The sequence below is a fragment of the Eptesicus fuscus genome, chromosome 2, assembly GCF_027574615.1.
Source record: "Eptesicus fuscus isolate TK198812 chromosome 2, DD_ASM_mEF_20220401, whole genome shotgun sequence".
Classification (NCBI taxonomy): domain Eukaryota; kingdom Metazoa; phylum Chordata; class Mammalia; order Chiroptera; family Vespertilionidae; genus Eptesicus; species Eptesicus fuscus.
The window spans coordinates 21,971,294-21,996,622 of NC_072474.1; the positions used below are offsets into that span (position 1 = coordinate 21,971,294).

Consider the following 25,329-nt stretch of genomic DNA (forward strand, 5'->3'; position numbering starts at 1 on the left):
AATTGACCATACCTCCGCTACACTACAAGCCAATAGGAGTGAGTATGCAAATTAATCCAACCAAGATGGCGAGGCCCATAGTGGCCAGGTGGTGCTGGGGCTGCTTGGGCAGATCGGAGACACAAACCTGCAGGGAGGCCTGTACCCAGCAGCCCCAAGCCCCACCATGGCTGCGCTGGGGCTGCAGGGGGCTGGATTGGAGACACAAACCCGCGGGCCTGGCACCCAGCAGCCCCAAGGCCCAAGGCGGAGGTGCTGGGGCTGCTGGGGGGCAGAATTGGGACACAAACCCACAGGGAGGCCAGCACCCAGCAGCCCCAAGGCCCGCAGCCAAGGCGCTGGGGCTGCTGGGGGACTGGGGGGAGCAGCGGAGACACAAACCCGCAAGAAACCTGTGGAAAGGGAGATAAATTATCATAACTTTATCTCCCTTTCCACAAGATGAGAAAACTGACCCTGGTTTATTTAGTGATGTGGCCCACACCTTTCTACAAGCACAGGGTATATTATGACCACTCCCAGGAAGGTCTGGTCAGAATACTGTCTCCAGGGAATAATGCTACTGTGGCAAATCATCTAAGAGAGGAAACAAGCTTTTGTTGGGTTTATTCTGAAGGTCAGAGAACATGCCACCCCAACATATGCTGTGTTGTTATATTGATGACCTTGAGCTGCAGATGCTTGAAAAACAGCAAATGCATGCAGAGGCTTACACTGAAGTCTCCTGATCTGCCTAAAATTGGACCCCCCAAAAGGAGCTTAAGTGTCATCAGGCAGAGAAGACTGACTCCTGTCACAGGACAGGAGAGTAGAAGTTGACATCACACCCAAACTTTGTTACAAACTATTTCTCCCATCCCCATTCATCTTTCCTAAAAATCATTTACTCTCCTCTAAGAGGCCTACATCTCCCATCCCCTTTCCCTAGGACGAAGGTATTTCAATCTGCATTCTAAGCCACCTTGAGGAGTTACTCATTTTTCCCTGGGATCTCCCACATATACACGAGGTACACATGTTAATGAACTTTTGTTTTCTCTTGGTGATCTGTCTTTCATTACAAGGGCCTCCACTAAGAACTCACAAAGGTAGAGGAAAACTATTTTTCCTCCTCCATAATTCTATCTCAGGAAATCAAGTCCGCAGCTGAACAATGAGGTTGGCTCAAGTATCAAGCAGTCTTGGCTGATGGGAGGGAAGCTTCTAGGGAGAAATCAATGATATTGGCATCAAAGTGGGATGGAGGGCACACACATGGTTGCTGGTGGGAGTTTAAAGTGATTCAACATTTTTGGAGGATGATTTGGCAAATTCGATAGAAATGTTCAAGGTACATCCAAGAGTCTTCTACTAGGAATCACATCTGCTGAGATAAAGCACAAGCGCATAAGCCCTGGTCAGAACCCAGGATGCTACTGCGGGCTCCCCTTCCATGATAGGAAAACCTGGGAACAACCTGCATTTTTAGGACAAGGTGGCATCTATACTAATAAAAGGGTAATATGCTAATTAGACTGAACATGTTCTGGACAACCTTCCGATGTCCTTCTGGAGATCCTTCCTGACAAAGCCATGTTGGCGGGGCCAAGGCAGAGGAGGTTAGAGGCAATCAGGCAGGCAGGGGAGAGCAATTAGGGGGACCAGGCCAGGAGGGGAGAGCAGTTAGGGTGAACAGGCTGTCAGGAGAGAGCAGTTAGGGGGATCAGGCTGGCAGGCAGGTGAGTGGTTAGGAGCCAGAGGTCCTGAGGGTTCCCAGATTGGAGAGAGTGCAGGCTGAGCTGAGGGGACCCCCTTCCCATGCACAAATTTCATGCACCAGGCCTGTAGTCTATAATAATAAAAGCATAATATGCTAATTAGGCCAGACGTCCTTCTGGACAACCTTCTGGACGACCTTCTGGATGAAGCCGAGGCTGCGAGGGAAACTCAGGTCATGGTTGCTTCCTGGCGGCTGGAGGGAAGCCTGGGTCCCAGATGCCAGAGGGAAGCAGATGCAGGCAGCCAGGGGAAGGAAGGCCTACTCTTGCATGCATTTCGTGCATTGGGCCTCTAATCCTATCTAACAAAAGGGTAATATGCAAATTGAACATCACTCCAACACACAAGATGGCTGCCCCCATGTGGTCAGAGATGGCCACCCCCATGTGGATACAAGATGGCCACCATAAGATGGCCAGCAGGGGAGGGCAGTTGGGGGGGACCAGGCCTGCAGGGGAGGACAGTTGGGAGAGACCAGACCTGCAGGAGAGGGCAGTTGGGGGCGACCAGGCCAACAGGGGAGTGGTTAGGGGGTGATCAGCCTGGCAGGCAGAAGCTGTTAGGGGCAATCAGGCAGGCAGGCGAGTGGTTGGGAGCCAGCAGTCCTGGGTTGTGAGAGGGATGTCCGACTGACCGTTTAGGCCCGATCCCACAGGATCAGGCCTAAACAGGCAGTCAGGCATCCCTCAAGGGGTCCCATATTGTAGACGGTGCAGGCTGGGCTGAGGGACAACCCCCGCCCCATGCACTAATTTCATGCAACAGGCCTCTAGTCCTATATAATAAAAGGGTAATATGCAAATTGACTCTAATGGCAGAATGACCAGAATGACTGCTCGACCAGTCACTATGAGGCACACTGACCACCTCTTGGTCTCTTTCCCTGGCCGGCAGGCTCCCATCACCTGATGGTGAACAGGGAACCACGGGTGGGTGGTGGGGGATGCAGTTGCCACAAGGCCAAGGCCCCTGCCCTGCCGGTCGCCCCACACACAGAGGGTGACCCGCAGTGGGGGTGGGGCCGGCGAGCAGGCAGGAATGACCAACCTCTCAGTCTGCACCCCACCCCCCCAGCCGGCAGGCTCTGATCGCCCAATGGCTACTGGGGAACCAGGGGTGGGTGGTGGCAGGGGGCAGGGCTGGCTGCAGGCAGCCAGGGAAGATGGCCCTGATCGCAGGCCAGTCCTAGGGACCGTACCTGTGCACGAATTTGTGTGCCAGGCCTCTAGTCATAAAATAAAGAACTTTAAATAAAAGGAAAAGAAATGACCTAATCTTGAGATGTATTTTATTATCATCTCTTGCTTTATATAATCACATCTAGGACACACACGTACAAGCAGACACTTTCAGTATGAACATACCCAAGCATCCCTGAGGACTGTTCTTGAAATAGAGGAGGTTTAAAAAACAGAAGCTTTCAGATGATGGCTAGTTACAGGATCAGACTACTACAAATAGCACTTACATTTTGAACTTCTAATATTATGAACAGCTGCCCAAAATAGCACATACATTTTTATTCTACAAAATGCAAAGCTGACTAGATAGGCAAAACTAATTTAGAAGAGAAAATATGTATCTCCTCTAATAGATATAATTCCACCAAAATTTTTATTTACCTAAATTTATATTTTTCTTTCACCTTCCTTTACACTCTCAAGCATTTTTATATAAACATAGTAAACATAAAATGACACAGAGCTCTCCTCTTTTGCTGGTAAATGTACACCTATCATACACCTTTTAGTCAAATAATGTCTTTCTTTAATGTTTTTCTGATTATTAATAAAAGAAATATATCTGCACAACCAAGCTAACCATACCAAAGAATTCAAAATACACATGCTTGCCTTGGCTATTTAATTTTACTTTACCTAAATTATATGTATAGAGAGAGAACCTCAATAAAAGTTATAAACCAAACAATATAATTAACAAGTAGCACTTATCTAAGTGATTCTATTGTTCAAAGAGTTAACATTTGCCCAAATCAATTTCCTTTACATTTACCCCCACTGCAGGTTCAGACTTTGCAATTACCCTTCTTCTACATACTGGGAATTTGTTGGATCCTGTGGACAACGACAAATGCATCAGACAGCCCCACTTTCACTGGGTGATTGGTCGAACTTATCTGCGTGACCAAAACAGGAATCTGAAAAAGCAGAAGCAGATGGCTATGTGTTAGAATTTAATTTCACCTTGCTTAATGGATAAAATCAGGTGATGGAGATGAAGAACTAAAGAGAGAACAACTGGAACCCAAGTCTGAATAAGACAAACATTCTTAATATTTACAGTTTAAAAAATAAGGACACACTGAGAATATACCAAACAAAATACAGCATTATACATGAGACAGACTATTGAAGTCTATTTTTTTCTAGACTTAGAAGAGTCTAGATAACAATGATTACTAACTTTATTATCATTTTTATAGAAATAAAAATAGGAATGAAACCATATTCAATGAATAAAAGGACTAGAAACAAAAAGAGAAAAATAAATGCTCCCAAAAAATCTTTAAGAAGAATAAATAGGTTGTGGGCAATCTGTGAGTAATTCCTTAAAGAGAATATTAGATCAGACGTTGTTATATAAACCTTAACAAATGGTACAGCAATAAGAAGGGAAAAATAAACTAGAGAGAAGAGATAATAAGAGCTGTTCTGCTCATTTTTGCCCATGGCATCATAATATTTAAAAGGGACATTTTGTTGAAATTGACCAATTAAGAGAAAATTTTAATGTTTCTGAAATTATTTTGAAACACGTAAATGGAAGATGACATTTTCCCTTTATGTACTAAATCAGACCGTTCTCAGACAACGTTATGTACCAATTTTATATCAGTATGTCAGCGTTAAAAATTATTCTGATATTTGGACAACAAAAACAAAGCAAAACACAATTTCTGTTTCTAAGAGTGCATTTACTAAATTAAACTCTGATACACTTACTTAGTTACTTACCAAGCTATATTCAGTATCAATATATGAATCCCTTTTCTTAATGGGCATTATACTTAGTTGACTCAGTTTTATACTCCATGTGGAGGAGTACTACTATAAATGTAATTTACATTTAGGACAGATTACAGTTAAAGACGAAAAGACAAAAGGATGGATAAAGCACAGAAAAAAATCCAAATTCAGGTTATACTTTGTATATCCTAATAGGACAAAGTCATAATTTTTAAGCAGCATTATTAACAGATGCCTGACTAGAATAAGTATTAAAGCTTTGCTACTGGCATTTGCCACTTGCCTTCATCCCACAGCATCTAGGAGTGCAGTGTTCCTCTGCTAGGTGTGAAGAATTTTCCCAGATAATTCTGTGAGAATTAGTGTATTTCTCTCCTTCTTTTTTATTGCAAATCATTTTCTTTTTATTATTTATTTTTATTGAATTCATTGGGATGACATTGGTTAATAAAATTATATAGCTTCAGGTATAAAATTCTATAATACATCATCTGTATATTGTATTATGTGTTCATCACCCCAAGTCAAGTCTTTTTCCCCTCCAAACCCAAAGCAGACCTTGAGTTTTTATTGCTAGCAACTGACAAGTCTTACTGTTATTATGAATTTTATATTTTTCACCAGAGTCTGTTTTCCAGCTTGCATGGCTTGGTTGCTGCACACCTCCTAGTATAGTATCTCTTTCCCTTCTGTTCAGATTTTCTATTCCACCTTTTCTATCACTTTTTCTTATCTTTCCTACCATCCTTCATGTCATTTGTTTTCTTCACCAATTTCCTGCCTTGCACTGCCTTCCTTTATACTTAGTCTTGAAGTCAAACACTCTCCTCTGGTGCTTTTTTTAAAAAAAAAATTATTGATTTTTTACAGAGAGGAAGAGAGAGGGATAGAGAGTTAGAAACATCAATGAGATAGAAACATCGATCAGCTGCTTCCTGCACACCTCCCCACTGGGGATGTGCCCGCAACCAAGGTACATGCCCTTGACCGGAATCAAACTTGGGACCCTTCAGTCCGCAGGCCGACGCTCTACCTACTGAGCCAAACCAGTTAGGGATCCTCTGGTACTTTTTATCTGTGGTGGATCAACTGCAGTCATGGCCTCCAAGCAATGTCCTCCTGTATCCACACTTTTTACTTTTTCACTTGGCCATCCTCTTCCACTTTAACTCGTGGCTCAGTAATATAGCAAAAGAAGATAACAACAAACATGAAGGAAAAAGGAGCCTCAAAAAGTGCTAGCACATTTCCACCTCCTTTCAGGGTGCCCTGCCACTGCCATGAGAATGCACCCTGCTGGTCTGCTGCAGATATGAGAGAGATGTGGAGAGTTACTCTCCTCCCAACAGAGATCATCCTGGACCCGCTAGCCCTTACCCACTCCACCTGGCTCATGCGTGAGCCCCACTGAGATCAGAAGAGTACCACCCAGATGAGTGGAACCACTGAGTTGATCCATGGGCATCTTGTGAGAAATAAGAAATGTAGTTGTTTTAAACCACTACATTTTGGGGTGATTTGTTATGCAGCCTTGACTGAATTGCCTTTTGGTGTTTTTAGGAATTAAAAGGCTATCACTGGAGCAGGAGTAAACAAAGGTGTCAAAGGAGATGGGACTTGGTGGTGGCAGGTCACAGGGAGCATGTATTCCCTGAAAGCTATGGCGATGACTTCACATTTTATTCCAAGTCATGTGGGGAAGATTTTAGAGGGTTTTGAACAGAGGAAAGATGAGCCTTACATGTGAAAAAGATCCTACAGGCTGTTGTGTGATCAAGACTACAGGGCCAAGGGGTAAGAGAGAAAGGAGTTAAGACGGCATCTCGTGTGTCCAGGTTAGAGATGGGTTGCTGGGACTACACTAGAGTGGCAAGTGTAGGAGGTGAAAATAGAACAGGAAGATGAATTCTGGATGAACTATGAAGGAATTGCTATCAAGACATGCCGCACATTTAGTAAGGAGAGTGAGACAAAGAGTCAGGTCAACCACGCCACCAAGACTTTGTGTCTGACTAGCAGGAAAAATGAAGTCATGCTTTTCACCAGGGCTGCCACGTGTGCACTTGGTCTATTCCCGCTGCAGGCCATGAGCGGCGCGCTCTGGTGTGCAGAGGAGGACCTGGGCAGCTCTGAGGAGCACTGCCATGTTCTGGGATGAAAGGTTGGAAAAGCAGAAGAAGGTTGGAAAACAATGATAGCTTCATGGCAACATCAGTGGCTTCAAATGCTTCTCTTTAAGATTTTATAGAGCTCATGAGTAAGAGCCTAGGCTTTCTAAAACGGCGGTATTTTATCCTGATTAAATATTAAAATGAATAAGAAGCTTCTGATTCCCCACATCTTCCTAGAAGCTACCTAGATCTTTTACAAAATAATTACATATCAGGTTTTGTAAAAAACACTTTTGTCAATTTAACTAAATGACTAATGTTGTAAAAGATTAATGAGTAAGAGATAAACAACTCCAGGCTTTCTCATAGATTTCTTTCAGAAACATGTCTGCCTGTCTCCACCTGATATTGGCATTATTGTTTCCACTCTGCCTTCTTGGACTGTATTCTTTTTACTGCCAAATATCAAAGGCGTGGGGTTGTTCTGAGAAAGGGTCACTCACTCACTCACTGCAGCCGAGGAGCGGAACTGTGTCAGCGCTTGGAGCCGGGCAGACCATTCGCAGGTTTCCACGTCAATGATTAGAGACCGTTAAGATGAACCAGTTTAAATGTGAAACTGCATTTAAAATGTGTTGCTTTTTTTTATTAATATCAGCAAAGCAACTACAGGTATATGAGTAAATAAATGATCAGATATTGAACAAAATTAGCACTAGAACATGTTTGTCCTATTGTCACAATCACCTATTCTTTGGAGAACTCTGCATTTACAAGGATTTAAAATCCACAGCCAGAGAAGCCATGGCCAAGGATGATGTCCAAGTTCAAAAATTCTAAAAACTTTGTTTCTGAGAAGCTATTTGTTATCCTTTCTGCAAATTCATATTTATCTGGAAAATGTCTCTTAAGTTAGTTCCTAGGGATGTTAGGAAACATATGAAATTATACACTCTTAACTATGTCAGCTTTTTAAAAAAAATAAATATAGCTTCATTATTTTCATGTACCTGTAATAGTTGCCTTTTATGACTAAAGCAAAACTAAATTTTTCCTTGGCCTCTGTATGATTTGTACTGAATCGTAAATTTCGGAGGATGTTTTACAGTTACATTCCTCCACAAGATTGAGATAGAAAAGAACCCTTAGTGCCAGTTAAAATATGGCTGCATTTTGGCTTATACTACCATTTATAAATTCTTTTTAAGTATTTTAATTTTTATCCCATTTAATAAGAGATAGCTATGTTTATTATTTAAATAAGCATAAGTTTTCCCATAAGTGGCATAGGGAAGCACATTAAGACACATGCAGGAAAGAGTTGCAGTCGCTAGACAGCATTAAGGCAGGGAGGCTATTAGGAGTGAGCCGTGGCGGGGCAGGGCACACTGGCCTTGGGAGGGAAGTTCAAAGTCAGGAGCTGCTCCCTTTTCTGCACTGTGGCATCACTCACCGGGACACAAGGGCCCAACACAATACCTAAAATGTGAACTTTTACATCTAAAAGTCTCTAAACAGGGAGGCAACAGCATGCTGCTTGGATTAGAGGTAATGGGATTTTATTTTCCTGTCTGTTCTGTCCTGCAAACCTCGCCAAAACATTCATTTGTTCCCATTATGGACCCAGCTAGCTATCTGGTCAGCGGCACAGCATCTCAGCAAGGGCTTGATTGTATAGCATGTGTGCCAAAGTATGAATCATGTGCCTATTGGAACGTAACCAGAAAAGAATTACTCTAAGCTCATTTTTGTTCACTCTTTTTCTTCACTCACTAATCAGCAATATGGTGTCTCACTCTCTATATATACGTGTTTTAAACCAAAGCTTACTATTTTACCCATTCTCACCTGCATCCAACCCTTAACTTTCTACCTCATCTTCCTTAAATATCTGCTCTGGTTTCACCGTTACTAAGTAGGGTATCCAATTTTACAGAGCCACATTCTGTTTTATTATTATCAAAAACAACACATAAGGTGCAGATTGTTCGTTCTTATTTGTCTAAAAACTGCATTTGACTAGAAAGGCTTTCAGTTAAATTTGACAATATGCAAATCTATTTGCTTTACTGTACGTCGCCAACATTTCACACAATTGTTTTAATTCCCCTTTAGTTTACAGTTACCTCTCATTGGCCAGGTATCGAGGAATGCACTTGATGGCATGAAAGCAAAAGGGAGCCCTATGCTGAAGATACATTCTTAGCATCCCTCCTGCCCCATCTCCACAACCATGCCCTGCAGAAAATCTGGAAGTAGAGAAATAACAGCATAAAGCTGATAAGTAAGGACACTCTCTATATTAAGAGAGGAGTTTCAAACTTAATCTCTACAGAAACTAGTGTTAGTCTAGGGTAAGAAAGAAGTTGGTGAGGGAAAAATTGGGAGTAACAAGTGATCAAGGCTTCTGATTTCTCAGGAGAAAATGCAAATCTATATTTTTATTTGAAACCTTCAAATATTTAAATGTTGGCAACATATCCATTGCACACACACACACACACACACACACACACACACACACTCACCAGTGTGACCTCTGACTTAAAGGTTGCCTACCATGGAAGTGGCAAACTTGAGTTGGAGCTTCATATACAGATGACAATGAGGCAGGTGCCCGCGCCTTAGGAAGCCTGTGCAACTTGGCTCAAAAGAGTCAGAACTATGGTGGGAACTTTATCTGGAATGATCGCTAGAAAAGGGAGCTTGTCTAAACATGGCTTGGGAATAAAACACGAAGGGGATTAGGAATCTCTGCACCCTGGGTTTGGGGAGATAGGAATGTTGAGGTCTCTACCTCAGGAATGAAGCAGCTCTTTGGTTATGAAACATCCTAGCAGGAAGCACATGGCCTGATCTGAGTGAGAGCACCCCTAAGGCAGACCTCTCAGTTACACCTCAGGGTAAAACAGTGAGGCTGGGAGGAGAAATTGCACCCAGAAAGACCCAATGCATTGCTCAAGGACAATATAACTGCTAGTGGCAGGGCCAGCCTTATAACAAATATTCTATTTCTAGAATTATTTTTTTCTAGGTTATTGATTCTTCTACCTAATTACTCTATCTAGTAATTTATTTTTACCCACAGGATTTGTCATTGAAATATTATAAAGATAAAAAGGCTAAATTTGTCATTTTCTTACAAGATGGAAAGTAAAAAGAAATGAAAACATCTGGAACTTTATTAGTATGTATGAAATAACTAAAATAAAAATATATCTGAATGAATTAGATGCTATATAAAGCCATGTAGATAAAATTTTATACTTTATATTTAAAATACAGGGAAGTGCTATATTATAAAATCATCTGTGTCTACATTTTCCTTAAAATTCCTTCTTGAGAGTTAATAATCAGCATTTTATGCCATCTGTGTTTTTTTTTCAATCTGGTATCGTACATTCATTAAATAAATTTTAAAATAAATGTTATTTAAATAAAATATACATGTAAATATAAATATTTCTACTCACATAACTATAAAGTTTCTTGGATGCATATCTATTATATTACCACATGCAAACATTCTCAGACGTGTAGTAATAAATATAAAAGTTAAATTACTTACTAATGGCGATTGTTTCACTGTTCAGATCTTTTTGGCTTTCTCTTACTCTCTTGAATTACATTTCCCCATAAATTCTACAAGCTAGCAAGTGTTCATCTTTTAACACTTTCAGGATGTTTACCATGAGTGAAAGGTTATTACAGTTTAAAAAAGAGAAATAGTCTTAAAAAAGCATTAAGGATGCCATTTAAACCTACAACCTTTGGCACTGTTCATTTATTAACTATGCAGTCTTCCATAGAAATAGTAAATGTTACACTAAGGAACATTAGGTTTAAATACTTAAGTGGTATAATATATTAAAAAGTGATTTTACCTAATCCTACATTATCCTACATTATAATAGAGAAACATGCAAATTGACCGCACCTCCGCTATGCCCATGATTGGGCCTGCCAGAGGCTGGGGGCGGGACTCCGGGTGGCCTAACTGGCCATTGAGAAAACCAAGATGGCGGCGCCAAATCCGCTTAGTTCCGGGGGTCCTGGTGAGTGATGGCAACCCTAGAGGGGCGTGGTATGCACAGCCAGCAGCCTCCCGGGGGTCCCGGGACCCATCGGGACCCGGGGGGGCGTGGCCGGGCACGGCCAGCAGCCTCCACGGTGTCCCGGGACCCATCGCGACCCGAGGGGGCGTGGCCTGGCACGGCCAGCAGCCTCCCGGGGGTCCCGGGACCCACCGCGACCGGGTGGGCGTGGCCGGGCACGGCCAGCGGCCTCCCGGGGGTCCCGGGACCCATGGCGACCCGGGGGGGCGTGGCCGGGCACGGCCAGCAGCCTCCGCGGGGTCCCGGGACCCATGGCGACCCGGGGGGGCGTGGCCGGGCACGGCCAGCAGCCTCCGCGGGGTCCCGGGACCCATGGCGACCCGGGGGGGCGTGGCCGGGCACGGCCAGCAGCCTCCCGGGGGTCCCGGGACCCATGGCGACCCGGGTGGGCGTGGCCGGGCACGGCCAGCAGCCTCCCGGGGGTACCGGGACCCATCGCGACCCGGGGGGCGTGGCCGGGCACAGCCAGCCGCTCCAGGGGTGATGTCCCTGGGTAATCGCCACCCTCGCCTAAATGGCTGGTGCTGAGAGGGATCAATGGGGCCAGTGGAAGGAGCAGGTGGTAGTTGACCACCGAGGCCATCTGCAGCAGCCGGATGCAGAGCTGGGGTCCACGTTCTCCAGGTTGGCCTCCGTGGGGGCCCGAGTCGCACCCATAGTAGCCGAGTGGGCATGCTGGCATAGTAGCCCCAGCATGAGGCCAGCTTCCCAAGCCAGGCTGCGGAGGGAGGGAGGGAGGGCCTCTGGGCTGGGAGCACTCCCCCACCCCAGTGGACAGGGCACAGAGCAAGCAGCAGAGAGCTACTAGAGGTGGTGGGTGTGGTGGCCTGGCTTCCAAGAGGCTGGCTTCAGCTGCTGTGGCCTGCGCTGAGGTGGCTGGTGGTGGGGGCAACTGCATGGGCGCATCCGAGGCTGGGGCACTGGGAGACGTGGGACTGCAGCCCAGAAAGCGAGGCTCCGGAGGACCTGGTCACCGACCCCGGGCATTAAAGCCGCCTCCTACAAGATGTATCCTAGCCTAGGTGTGTGGGAAGCAGATTCAGGAACCTCTCCCTTTGCGGCGCCAGAGCCCAGGCCTGCCAGCACCCCAGAGGAGACCCCCACCAGGATCGGGGGCGTGACCCGTCTCTAAACCAGGGTGGCCATTAGCCTAGGCCTGCCAGCACCCCAGAGAAGACCCCCACCAGGATCGGGGGCGTGACCGGCCTCCAAACCGCCAGTGACCCTAACCCAGGCCTGCCAGCCCCCCAGAGGAGATCCCCACCAGGATCGGGGGCGTGACCAGCCTCTAAACCTCCCGCAGCCCTAGCCCAGGCCTGCCAGCACCCCAGAGGAGACCCCTGCCAGGATTGGGGTCATGGCCAGCCTTCAAACTGTGGCGGCCCCTAGCCCAAGGAGGCCTCCTGGCCGAGGACGCCTGAGTCTGTTCTTGACCTAGGGCCGGACTCTCCCCACAAGGGACTCAGAAGCCACCAGAGTCTAACTGCCAGTCTCTGGGAGTGCATCCACTGTCCACCAAAAAGTAGGGCCATCAAAGCATTCAGTCTCAGTGCAGGCACAGGTCTGTGGCTGACGGGGTGGAGGCCAGACCAAAACAAAACAGCAGAAACACCCTGCCCACCTGGGCGGGTACTGCTGTAGTCCACGTGGCCTGGGCAGTGTAGAAAGCGCTACCTTCTCCCAGGTCCTGTGCTGGCACCGCCGCCTCGCTCACCCTCAAGCCCCCCTGAGTCCTGACAGCAAAGTGTGTGGGGCATTCTGCAGGAGTTGTGCCGTTCTGGGTGCTTTTGCCCAAAGACACACTTTGGGATGAATTCAGAGCCACATCTCATTTCCCATGACACTGGAAGAACCATGTAAAAGGATTTTGACAAAAGCTTTCCACATCTCTGTTTATTCTTTTGAATCCATAAAACGACCTTAAAAAAAGCATCCGGGCCACCTAAGAAAGAATGCACTTTCTGGCCAGAGCACGCAGGATTCTTTTGCCCAACAGGTTAAAGGGAGCAGAGCTGGCACAGTGGGAATGGCCCTGGTGCCCTATGAGGAGACCGGGGGAATGGGGTTGCCGAAATTCCATAAGCCTCTTGCCACCTTCTCCTTTGCAAACCACACCATCCAGATCCACCAGGACTGGAGGCAACTGGGAATCACAGCCGTGATTTGGGACATGGTGAGCAAATCTTGAGGGGCCTCTGTAAACATCTGCAATTGATTATAAGACTGGTCTTTATTTAAAAAGAAATAAAAGAACAGCTTTGTTGAGAAATATCCATATACTGTACATGTCACCTAAAGTGTACAATGAACTGGTTTTTTAAAGTAAATTCAGAGTGGTACAACCATCACCATGCTCAATTTTTAAATATCTTCATGACCCATCCCCTCCAAAAAAAACTTCTACCCATTGGAATCACTTTCCTGATCATCTTCCCCAAAATAGATTGCACTTTAAAGGTGGGTAAAGGAAAGTTGAGGGAAGTTAAAACACTGCACAAAGGATATTGTAAGATGACAAAGCCCAAAGTGAAGCTCATGTGTTTTCTTTAAAAAATATATATTTTTAAAATGTCAGAAAGGGAGAGGGAGAGAGAGATAGAAACATCAATGATAAGAATCACTGATCAGCCGAAACCGGTTTGGCTCAGTGGATAGAGCGTCGGTCTGCGGACTGGAAGGTCCCAGGTTCGATTCCGGTTAAGGGCATGTACATTGGTTGCTGGCACATATCCTGGTGGGGGGTGTGCAGGAAGCAGCTGGTCGATGTTTCTCTCTCATCGATGTTTCTAGCTCTCTATCCCTCTCCCTTCCTCTCTGTGAAAAATCAATAAAATATATTAAAAAAAAAAAAAAAAAGAATCACTGATCAGCTGCCGCCCACAGGCCCCCTACTGGGGATTGAGCCCAAAACCCAGGCATGTGTGCCCCTGATCAGAATCAAACCTGGACTCTTCAGTCCACAGGCCGATGCTCTCTCCATTAAGCCAAACTGACCAGGGCCATGTGTTTTCTTCAAGTTCTGCGTGGTTTTAATGGTCCCCAAATCTATACTAATAAAAGGATAATATGCTAATTAGAGTGGTTGTCTTCCGGACATCTTTCCAGACAAAGCCGAAGTGGCTACAAAGGCCAAGGCTCAGGCAGCCATAACCAGCTGCAGTGGCAGCAGCATTGGGGTTATGGGGGTGGTGCCTCCAGAGGGAGGCCAGACTGGGGGCCAAGGCACAGGCAGTTTGGGGTGATCAGGCTGATAGGGGAGGACAAGGTAGGGGCAATCAGGCTGGCAGGAGATCAAGGTAGGGGCGAGCAGGCAGGCAGGCAGTGGGGTTAGGGACAATCACGCAGGCAGGCAGGTGAGTGGTTAGGAGCCAGCGGTTCCGGATTGTGAGAGGGATGTCCGACTGCTGGAAGTTGGACATCCCCTGAGGGGTCCCAGATTGAAGAGGGTGCAGATTGGGCTGAGGGGCACACCCCCCCACCCCCACCCCCAGTGCACGAATTTTGTGCACCGGGCCTCTAGTAAACAATAAAGTTCCACTAAACCAACCTCTAAAATTTGTTGCTGAAGGAGACAATAAGCTATTCAACCAAGAAAACACATAAAATTAGGCCCTCAGTGGGGACTGTATTATCTGATTTCCCACTTCACCAGGTAGAAAGATTACATAACACTTTTTTTTAAATTGAATTGTCCAAAACTGATGACCACTATGAGGTGGTAAAAAAAACTACCAAATTTGCAAAAGACACAAAAAGAATCACATCCTTCCCTGGTTTGTATCTAAAATAACAATGAATTAAAAAATATAATAGGATAGATAGCATCAAGGACTGTAATAAAGTCTGACTTCAAATCTGTAATGTTTTTGTAAACAATTTATGAATATGCAGTGTCCTTATTAAATTATGAATGGAAGAAAATTTTCAAGTCTACATTTATTGTAATCAAACAATCATCACCATTCAATAACAATTTAAAGTAACATAAAGAATCTGGGTCCCAGAGACATACATAGTTATTAACAAAATAGGACATGGGAATTCAGTTTTCCAAATTCCATTTATTTAAGAAAGAATGCATGTTTTTATTTTTTTAATCTATGTACAACTTCTTTTCCTTTATAAATTTAATAAAATAAGATAAATGCTGTTGAAGGCAAACCATTCTCACCCCGAGCTCTCTGTGGCTGAGTTACAGTATATTAATCACTAACCAGGAAAGACTGTCAATGACATCAATGAAGGAGTCCAGTCATTTCTGTACAAGGAAGTTTGCAGAGAGGCAGTGTGTACGATACACTGGTTAGGCCTAGAAGCTCTGGAGTCATATTCCCTCAAATGAATCTTTGTTTCGTAATTTTGGGAAAGTTACTTAACCTCTCTGGGTATTTCAGGTTCCTGTTCTGTAAATTATAAATGTAACTACCCTTGGTTTCTGTGAGAATTATATGAGAGAAATTTTAAGCACTAAATAACTGCCTGGTATCTTTGAAGAGCTCAATAAGTGCTAGACTTATCAAATTTGGAGGTTGTTATTAAGAGTGAACAGGACTTCTGGTTATGGCAGACAAACTTGTATAAGATGCTTTCTATTATTGAGACCCAGCAGGAAAGATGAGTAAGACGTGGAAAACATCTGTGGAAGGTATCAGGTGGCTTTCGGAGAGCTAGGACTTGAAAAGCCATAGTTCCAGAGAAAGAAAATCACAAAGTAAACCCAACACCACCTTCCCAACGAGACATCTGGCAATGCACAAGCCAGGTCCAAAGACTGAGAAGCTGACGGAACTGCAGGCAGTCTCATGGAGTTGAAGAAAATACATGCGTTCAGGGCCACGGAGGCCAGAAGTCCATAGTAAGCACCCAGGCCTTACGTGAAAATTCCTGCAGGACTAGACTCGAAGGGTAAAGGCTAATCAGAACTATACAGCCTTTACAAGCACTGGTGTTCGATTTAGAATGAGCTCAGCACTGCACAGCATTACTCTTTCCATCCAAACAAAAAATAGTAGACCCTCTCTGGGAGAAGAAAACAGCATCTACAACCTCACAGTATCCCTTTAGTATTTTGTAAGCAATGCATTTGATAAAAAATTACCTAGGGAGCCATGAGCCATGAATAAAAGGCTACAGAGGGGAAAAAAGCAGATGACTGGAAACAGACCCATAAGAAATCTAGATATTAGAGTTACCTGCAACAAACTTTAAAAGAACTGTTATTAATAGAGCTAATAAAATAGATAAAATGGTTAATTTCATGAGATAATTAAATTTATGCAAAAGAAACATATGGGTATCCTTAAATTGAAAAGTGCATTAAAGTGAAGAACTGATAATTTGAGAGGACATTTTTAAAATGAGGACGCATTTTTTTGGCTTTGGGTTCATCCTAAGTAAACTATGTTTTTGAAGTTAACGAAAATTAACAGCTGTGTAACAACAAAGGTCTATAACTTAAAAGAGAATTTCAAATCTTTGGTTGAATAGTACAGAGCTATAACCTCCGGAGAGAATTATGTAAAGGAACCGGTGCCTCCACTGTTTCTCTCACCAGTGTGGTTAGAACACTGCTAATTTGGTGAAGGAACACTGAGTGCTATAAGCAAATCTGCAATCACTCATTTTAGATAGCAGTAGGACTTTCCTATCTCAGTCCCATTACAAGCAAGATAGTTATGAGAATCTTGCAAATGCATTTTCTAATTTATTGATCATTATCTACTTTGCACTCTAAAACTTACTTGTTAGAGAAATGACACTATATAAGACATGACAGAATTGGAGGTCATTAGAGTGGTTACTATGAGTACATCCAGAGTTATTAAGAGAAACATAATTAGCTACTGGAATAAATCACTTGAAGGTAATAAAATAAAATTTGTTTCGATAAATTTATTTAATGCATCATTAATTAATAAATTTTTAATACATAATAATTTTACTCTACAGTTTAACCAAGTTCTTAATATTGGTAGTTTCTACATAAGTCAAATTATTTTATTCTTACATAAAATATAATAAAATAAAACAAAGCTGGCATTACCAGCTAGAAGCAACTTATTGAAGAAAAAATTGTACTTACTTTCTATCTATAATTTTGGTTCTGTAACTTTAACTTGGATAGGAACACAAAATTATACTCCTTATATTTATATATTCTCATGATTTTGTTAGCTCTGTAACTTAAATAGAAATACTTCTCCTGATTTTGTGGAATTAAAATTGCATAATATATTGGAATCATAAAAGAATTATTAAACACTAAGTAGTAACAAATATTTATTTAAAAAATGAGAGATACATTTGTGGATTATTACACATAATCACCTTGGGGGGAAATGTTGAGGTCACTTGGAGTCACTGAAATTAAGGTTTTTAGCCTTGGATTTGCTCTCAATTAACTCTGCAACTTCAAGTATGTCATTCAACCTTTCTGACTCAGTCTATTTAGCTATAAAATATAGTTAATTGTGCATGATCTAATTCCATAATTAAGTCAGGCACATTTATTAAACACCTCTTATGTGCCAGCACCTTTGTGAGGACTAAGAATATTAGGAATATAAGATATTGTTGAAGAATTGGAAACGATAATGTATGTGAAAGCATTCTGTCAAGGACAGTACATCCTATAAGCAACTAGTTTATGCTATCATGATTATAAATATTGTTTTCTAGAAGTGGCAGGAACACCTGGATCTCATCCCAAATGCACAGGTACATTCATTGTGGCACATTTTACAAAGAGAAATTGCCTCTACAAAATAAAATTCATGACAATTATCAGGAAATAAAAGGTAGAATAAGAAGTAAGAAACTGCTTTCTAACCAGGAGAGAAAGGAGAGCAAGACAAATTAAATGTAATGACTCCTTTAGAACTCTGAGTTCAGAGGGACTGACGTTCAACAAGACAGTGTTATAATTGCCTACCAGTCTAATATTCCCCATTCCAAACAGAAAAACCATAATAATTTTTTCTTTGATTAAAATAAAGAAAAAAAAACATTTTAAAATACTAAACCTGCTGTAAAGAGAGAAAAGGAAAAATAAACCATTATTCTTCAATGCAAGACACCCATTGAGAACAGTGTAAATGGAGATGGCAGTTTTGATATAAAGACTAGAGAGAGAGACCACAATAGGAACACAGACCTCTGTTTTGCCAAAGGCTACAGTTATTGAGGTTTAAGATTCTAGACTTACTGACCCTGCATCTTTCCAGAAACTTTACCACTCTTGGCTAAAACTGTTGAAAACTCACATTCCATAACATCTCTCTGCAGTCCCAGCAGTATTCTAGATTGTAACAAAAACTTGAATAAGTCCCTTTGAGTTATATTTTCTCAGCTTCCAGGGAGTGGTATAAGAATATGGTGGGCTACGATATCAAAACATAGCTCTGGATAAAGAAGCACTGAACAGAACAGATCCTATACTATAATCTATTGATATTATTGCCCCAAGCAAATGATTAATTCCACATGCAAGAATTCTTCAAAGGGGTAGAAACATCTAGCCTGGCTATGAAATTTCCAAAAGTTGGCTTATTTAATTGAAATATAACTACCCTTCACTTTATGGAAAAGATAAATTTCAGAAGACTGATCAATTTCAGAATCCTTTTTAAATTGTCAAATTCCTCTTAATAGCCAGGGATTCCTTTCCTAAGGGAAAGTAACTGTTCAACTGAAATAAGATATTGAGCCTGTACATTATACATACCCATCAGTCCACGTGTTGATAGTGCCCATTGTCAATCCACATTGTCAGAAAGTCTCTCCTGCCTAATGACTGCCTACAACACCACATCTGTTGTTCCTGGAACGTTGTTCTTATAGACTGTCTTCTTTCCCCAAATTTTAGGTTGTCTAATAGACCTTAATCACATTGTCAATAGAGTTTTAAATCAAGCATACTATTATTCTAACTTAGAAATTCCTTAAATTTAAGCTACAATTTAGTAAGTTTCCATTGTTTACTTTGTCAATTTGGTAAAATGAAACAAGTCTTACGTTTAAATTCCCTGTTCTTCCTGTCACTTAGACCTCTAATTAATCTTTCCTATCTGCTTGCAATAACCATTGGCGAAACGACGTCCTGGGACGCTTTCAGTATTGGGTCATTGAGTCATACAAGTTTTCACGTTTACTATTACTTTTGGAGGTAGAATCAAACAATGTCACAGAAACTGACAAGGCAAAAATCAACACACATATATATAAACAATTGCATTCTAAATGGAAAATATTTGTTCTTAGAGTTATTTTATTATAATATTACTAGAATATAATTATTCAATAATTTTATAAAATTCATGGATTATAATGCCAATGATTTAAGAATATTAAAAAAACACACAAAGAATTAACCATCAGTACTATACAGTAGATTAAAAACTTTTTTTTATCAAGGTAAAGAAACCAAGAGATGAGAAAATTATTTGAGTTTCATTACTATAAAGTGTCTCTTTCTTGACATTTGAAGGAAAGAATAGATAGTGGTCAAAGTCAAGGGTGAAATAAATTTTCAATACATCACTTACTTCTTTGTATCCAAAGATGATGCGTCCATCTATGAGTAGGGTTGCCTGGAATGTGAAGCTTCCCAGATTGTAATTATCCTGGAGATGTACATGGTCCCACTGGACAACAAGTGCTGTGCCTGAAAACCCCATCAGAAGAGAAGAAACACAATGAGAAAAACGTATCAATCAATTTTGGGTGGAGCCTTCACAAAAAACATGGATCTAGCCTTCAAATCTAGTAGTTGTGCTACTTAAATTTTATATGGTTAATGGAATTCTGTAATTGAAATAGCATTTGGCCTATGGTGAGCTTTCAGAACATGCTAAAATCAATGACATAGATACATTTGGTCCTGGAGATGATGATTAAATCCAGTTTGATGATATTAGAGATGACGATGAAGATACTGATGATATCTAAATCAAATTCAAATTCTGAGTATTATTCTACAGTTTGGATTTTGGCCATCGCCTGTTAAGAAGACTAAAACTTCAGCATGAATGCAATTTGCTAAGGCATACTGATGTATTTTCATTATTTAAAAGTATTCATTCATTATATCTCTTTAAGTAAAATGTTAAGTATTTTCATTATTTAAAAGTATTCATTCATTATATCTCTTTAAGTAAAATGTTAACACTTCATTATTTTGCTATAATGGAACTTAAGGGTTAAAGACCACAATATCTGCTGTTAAAACAATGAGAGAATGGATAAAAGAAATGTTTTCCAGTTTAAAAAATAGCATTTGGGATATTGTTAAAGAATTGGGTATTCTCTAAATATTTGGTAAAATCTAACCTCATACTGAGGTTAATATTGAGCCCAGTATGAGGGGATTTTGCCTTAGGAAGTTCATTAATGTTAATGGGTATTTCCTGCTTAAATTTTCATGAGCCACTTTCAAAATGCAGCCCAAGTGATTTGAATGAATTTCGAATAAATTGACAAATGCTGAGAGAGAAAGGAACACATTCGGGAAAGCTAGAATTGCTTATAAAAGACCTGAAAATGGCTTGTCCAGACTTAGAATTATACTCTTCCATGCTGAAGAAATTCCTTTAACATGAATGGAAATATTCTTCTTTGATTCATAATGCCTGCAGTTCTGTCTTTGTTGTATTGCTTTGAGAAGGTTGCAAGGTAGCTTAAAGGTCCCCAGGCTAAGATTTCTGAAGCCTCCATGAAGTACACTGGGGAAAAATCTGTAGTGCTATATATCATGTTCTAATGAGTCAATCTACCAGTGTTTACGATAAAACTATTAACATGAAATATAAATTGAAACACAGTTTAATAGGCACCAATGAGAATTCATATCTTTGTTTTAACTGACATTGTTTTTTTCGTATTTTTTTAAAAAAGAAAACAAATGAGCAGCTAATATTTTTCCTTAGCTCTAAGTATTGGATTTTCTGTTTGGTTAAAAAATCATTTTGTCAAAAAATGTTACACAGAAAATGAAACTCACAGAACTAAAAGAGCAAAACCAGTCTTCCAGGTCTGTAAATATCTGATTAGAAAAGAAAAAAATTAAGATTGTATGACAGAGAGCTTCTGGGTTGGTGAGGATGTGGAGGTGCTGGGAGAGTCATGCCCAGAGCGGGCATGGACGCTCCACACCCCTTCCCACATACCTTACCCTCTGCATTTCTTCCCTCTGACTCTTCCCTAGCTAACTGCTGTATCGGATGATCCATGCAGAACAGAATACTGCCTTTACTGTGCTTTTGAGTCTAACTTAACCTGAGAGCTTTTGACCAAGATGGCAACATAGGAGGCTCCTGAATTTCCTTCCTCCAATGGACACACTAACTGCTGTGGATGAAAGGGGCCACATGCTGACCTGACCAGCTCACGGTCTGTGTGGCAGCCTGGCAAACTCAGAGACCTAAAGTAACCACAAAGGACGGTCTGAAATGAAAAATGTTTAAACTAAAAGTAGTTTATGGTGGGTAGTCATGTCCTAGGCTAGTATCTTCCCTGACAAAGGTCAATCTTTACCTTAACTGAGCCGGTCCATTGTCTTTTTGCATCTAGGATAACATATATTGTTGGAATGTCAAAGTAATTTTCCTTTTTCCGGACCCCTCAAAGCACAGGCCCCACTGAGCAGAAAGCACAAATCCCCTCATTATTATTGAGTTAATTGTTGACTGTTAACTGTCCTGCACCCACCTAAGTAAAAGAAATATGTGTCCATCATTTTACTTTTGATCAATCCCAGAGTTTCCCCACTTTGCTTTCTCCTAACTCCCTCATCTATCACCAATGGATTTCATGTAATCCATTTACATCTCCTCTTAAATATATATATATATATATATATATATATATATATATATATATATATTTCATTGATTTTAGAGAGAGGAAGGGAGAGGGATTGAAAGATAGAAATATCGATGAGAGAGAAACATCATTTGTCTGCCTCCTGCACACCCACCACTGGGGATTGAGCCCAAAATGGGCATGTACCCTGACCGGGAATCAAACTGTGACCTCCTGGTTCATGGGCCGACGCTCAACAACTGAGCCACATCACCCAGGTTATGTCACTTCTTTTGATTGTAATGTATAAAACAAGGTGAAAACTGCCATTCTCCAGAGCATTATCTCAACCGTTGAGATTCTGCTTCCGGGCATTTGCCGACAATTTGGCGGAAATAAACTAAAAAACAAATTCTTCACAGGTTTGAATGTTTCTTATGTTGACATTACAAAGCTACACACAAAGCAATTTCCTCTGAGAGAAATCCAGAAACTAGCTGAGTGACTGCTATGCATCAGGTGACTGAAAAAATATCTACATTGAAACTGCACATCAACCAGACCGTCAAACCTCAGAGGGAAGGGAGGGGAGGATAGGGGTAAAGGGGAGAGATCAACCAAAGGACTTGTATGCATGCATATAAGCCTAACCAATGGACACAGACACCCAGGGGGGTGAGGGCAATAATGGGCGGGGGGAGGAAGGGGGATAAGGACACATATGTAATACCTTAATCAATAAAGAAAAAAATTCTAAAAATAATTTTTAAAAAAAGAAACTGCACAGATGTAGGTGTTGACTATGATCCTCTCTAAAGCCCGAAAGAACCAGGAGGCAGTTCCCCTGCCTTCCCCCTTTGGCTCACGACAACCATAGAACAAGGCCACCAGCACCTCCCCGGAAGGAGCGTACACAGGAGTCTGGCACCCAGTTTTGTGGAGTCACCGCGGGACAGGCCCCCAGATTGCTAGCTGGATAGACAATAGGGTTTGCATTGCTGAGTTCCACAGGCTTGTAGCAGACAGGCCTGTCTCTGTGCACTAGCCATGGCTATCCCCCTCCATCCCGAGGACTCCGCAGAGAGAGAGCTGGCAAAAATGCCCATCCCCCAGTCTTTTCATTTAAGGGATGTGACAACATATGTTATAAGCTGCTGCATGAGGACCCAGCAGCCACGTAGCACTCATCTACTGCTCCACCTTCTCCCTGCATTCACTCCAACAGTAAAACCAAGTTGCCGGTACTTATCTCAAAGGAGCGCTGTATATGTGGAGTGCCCCAAATTGTATGGCTGCCATCGAGGTTTGGGCACCTAAAACAAACCGCCTTGCTCGGATAGCCAGCAGGGCTTGCATTTACAAGTCAGAGATTAGAGCAAACAAAGAAGTTTGGAAATGGGGGCAGAAGCACTCCCAGGATTAAATTTCCAGACACAGTGCAGAGACAGCAGGCAAAAATGCCTGTCCCCCAATTTCTCCCTGGGAGGGGTTTGACTGCAGACTTCCCCAGCTGCTGCCCGAGAGCAGCAACAAATCAGCTTGCACCTAGGTGATGACTGTGATCTCCCCTTTAGGACCCTGGGGGGGTCTTAGAACACTCTCAGCTACTGAGAACAAAGATAATGTCTTAGACAACCACAACCATTTGAGAGGCAACCAGGAGCTTCAGCCTGCCTGATTGAAGGGGCCATCCCCTGCACAGGACCCCTCTGACAAGAATGGAAGAGGTGGCATTTTATCTAATGTGCAGAAACCAACACAGAGCCAAGAAATATGAGTAAACAAGGAAATAGGTTTCAAATAAAAGAACAAGATCTCCAGGGACAGATGTTAATGAAATGGAGGTAAATGATTTTCCCAAATGAGTTCAAAATAAGTCATAAGGATGATCACTGAGGTCAGAAGAGCAATGCATGAGCAAAGTGAGAATTTCAGCCAAAGACAGAAAAAGTATTGAAAACTACTAAAGAGAAATCATATATCTGAAGTATATAGTAACTGATCTGAACATTTTAATAGAGGGGTTCAGCAGTAGGCTGCATTAAGTAGAAGATAGGACCAATGCTCTTGAAGACAGGGCAGTGGAATTCATCCAATCAGAGGAGCAGAAAGGAAAAGGAATGAAAGGAGTGATGATAGGTTAAGAGACATATAGGACATTATCAAGTGGACCAATATTTACATTTGAGGGATCTCAGAAAGATAAAGGAGAGAGAAAGAGACAGAAATCTTATTCAAAGAAAAATTTCTCTACCTGGGGACAAAAACAGATATCTGGATCCAGGGAGCCCCCAAATACCAAACAAGATGAATCAAAGAGACTCACATGGAAACATTATAATTAAATTATAGAGTTTAAAGACAAAGAAAGAAACTTAAAAGCAGCAAAGAAAAGCAATCTGTTTCTTACAAGGGAATCTGCATAAGACTATCATGGGATTTATCAGTATAAACCTTGCAGGCTAGAGGGAGTGGGGTGAGATATTCAAAGGGCCAACCAAGAACACCTCATAAAATTTTTCAAAGGGGAAAAATAAAGTATATAACAATTATTAAAATAATTAGTGGAAGTTATTATTATGGTTAACATTCAGAGTTATTAATATTAGAACACACCTGTTGTTATTCAAATAGTTTGAAACGCAGTTCTCAAAATATATTTCTAACTATGTTTAGTTTCCTTCTTCCTTTGATATTTTGACCTATAAAAGGCTTCATCATCATTTATGTTTTAGCACAATGATCACATTTCCCCCAAACAACTGCACCGTTTTGTCTGTACTACCCACTAGTAGTTCTTGGTTGGCCCTTTGAATTTCTTCCTTGATCATAAAGACAAGTGTAAAACTAGCTTTGTTCACACCAAATATTTCCATTATTTTAAAAGATATTATTTTTATTTGAACAAATAAATACTATCTTTATATTATAGAATGTATGGACATGTATATCTTTTACACAATTAATTAATTTGAATTTATTTTTATAGTTAACATACTATATTACATTAGTTTCAGGTATACAACAAAGTGATTCAACATTTATATACCTTACAAAGTGATTACCACAATAAGTCCAATAATTATCCCTCGTCGTACAATATTACTGACTCTATACCCTATGCTATAATTTACATGCCGATGACAAAATAAAACTGGAAGTTTGTACTTCCATTATTTATTAACTTTCCAAGCAAACTCTTGTTTTCCTATTTTCTCTACTAAAGTTAAAGCCTTCAATAAGATGTAGACATGAAAATTCATTTCTGTCTTCAGGACCTTAAATTTTTACTTAGATTTGAATAGCATTTTGTGACATAGTATAGATTTTCTTTGACTATTTTATACTAGAGACCCAGTGCACAAAATTTGTGCAAGGGTAAGGTCCCTAGGCCCGACTGGCGATCAGGGCAGATCAGGGCCTTCTGTTTGCCATCCAGGGCCTTCCTGCATTCTACGCTGCCCCTGGTGGTCCTGGTCGAACTCCCGTGGGGACAATATGCATATTAGACTTTTATACACACACACACACACACACACACACACACACACATGTATATAT

General features: G+C 41.7%; 1 protein-coding gene across 1 annotated transcript in view; it reads right to left on the reverse strand.

The window, feature by feature from the left end:
* The window catches only part of PLXDC2 (plexin domain containing 2), a 247,352-nt gene that overhangs the window by 109,699 nt on the left and 112,324 nt on the right, over positions 1–25,329 (reverse strand). The window contains exons 6-7 of the mRNA XM_054724795.1: positions 19,515–19,633; positions 3,817–3,916 (exon numbers count right to left, since the gene is read on the reverse strand). Coding sequence (XP_054580770.1) covers positions 3,817–3,916; positions 19,515–19,633 — 219 coding nt within the window. The remainder of the gene's footprint in view (positions 1–3,816; positions 3,917–19,514; positions 19,634–25,329) is intronic.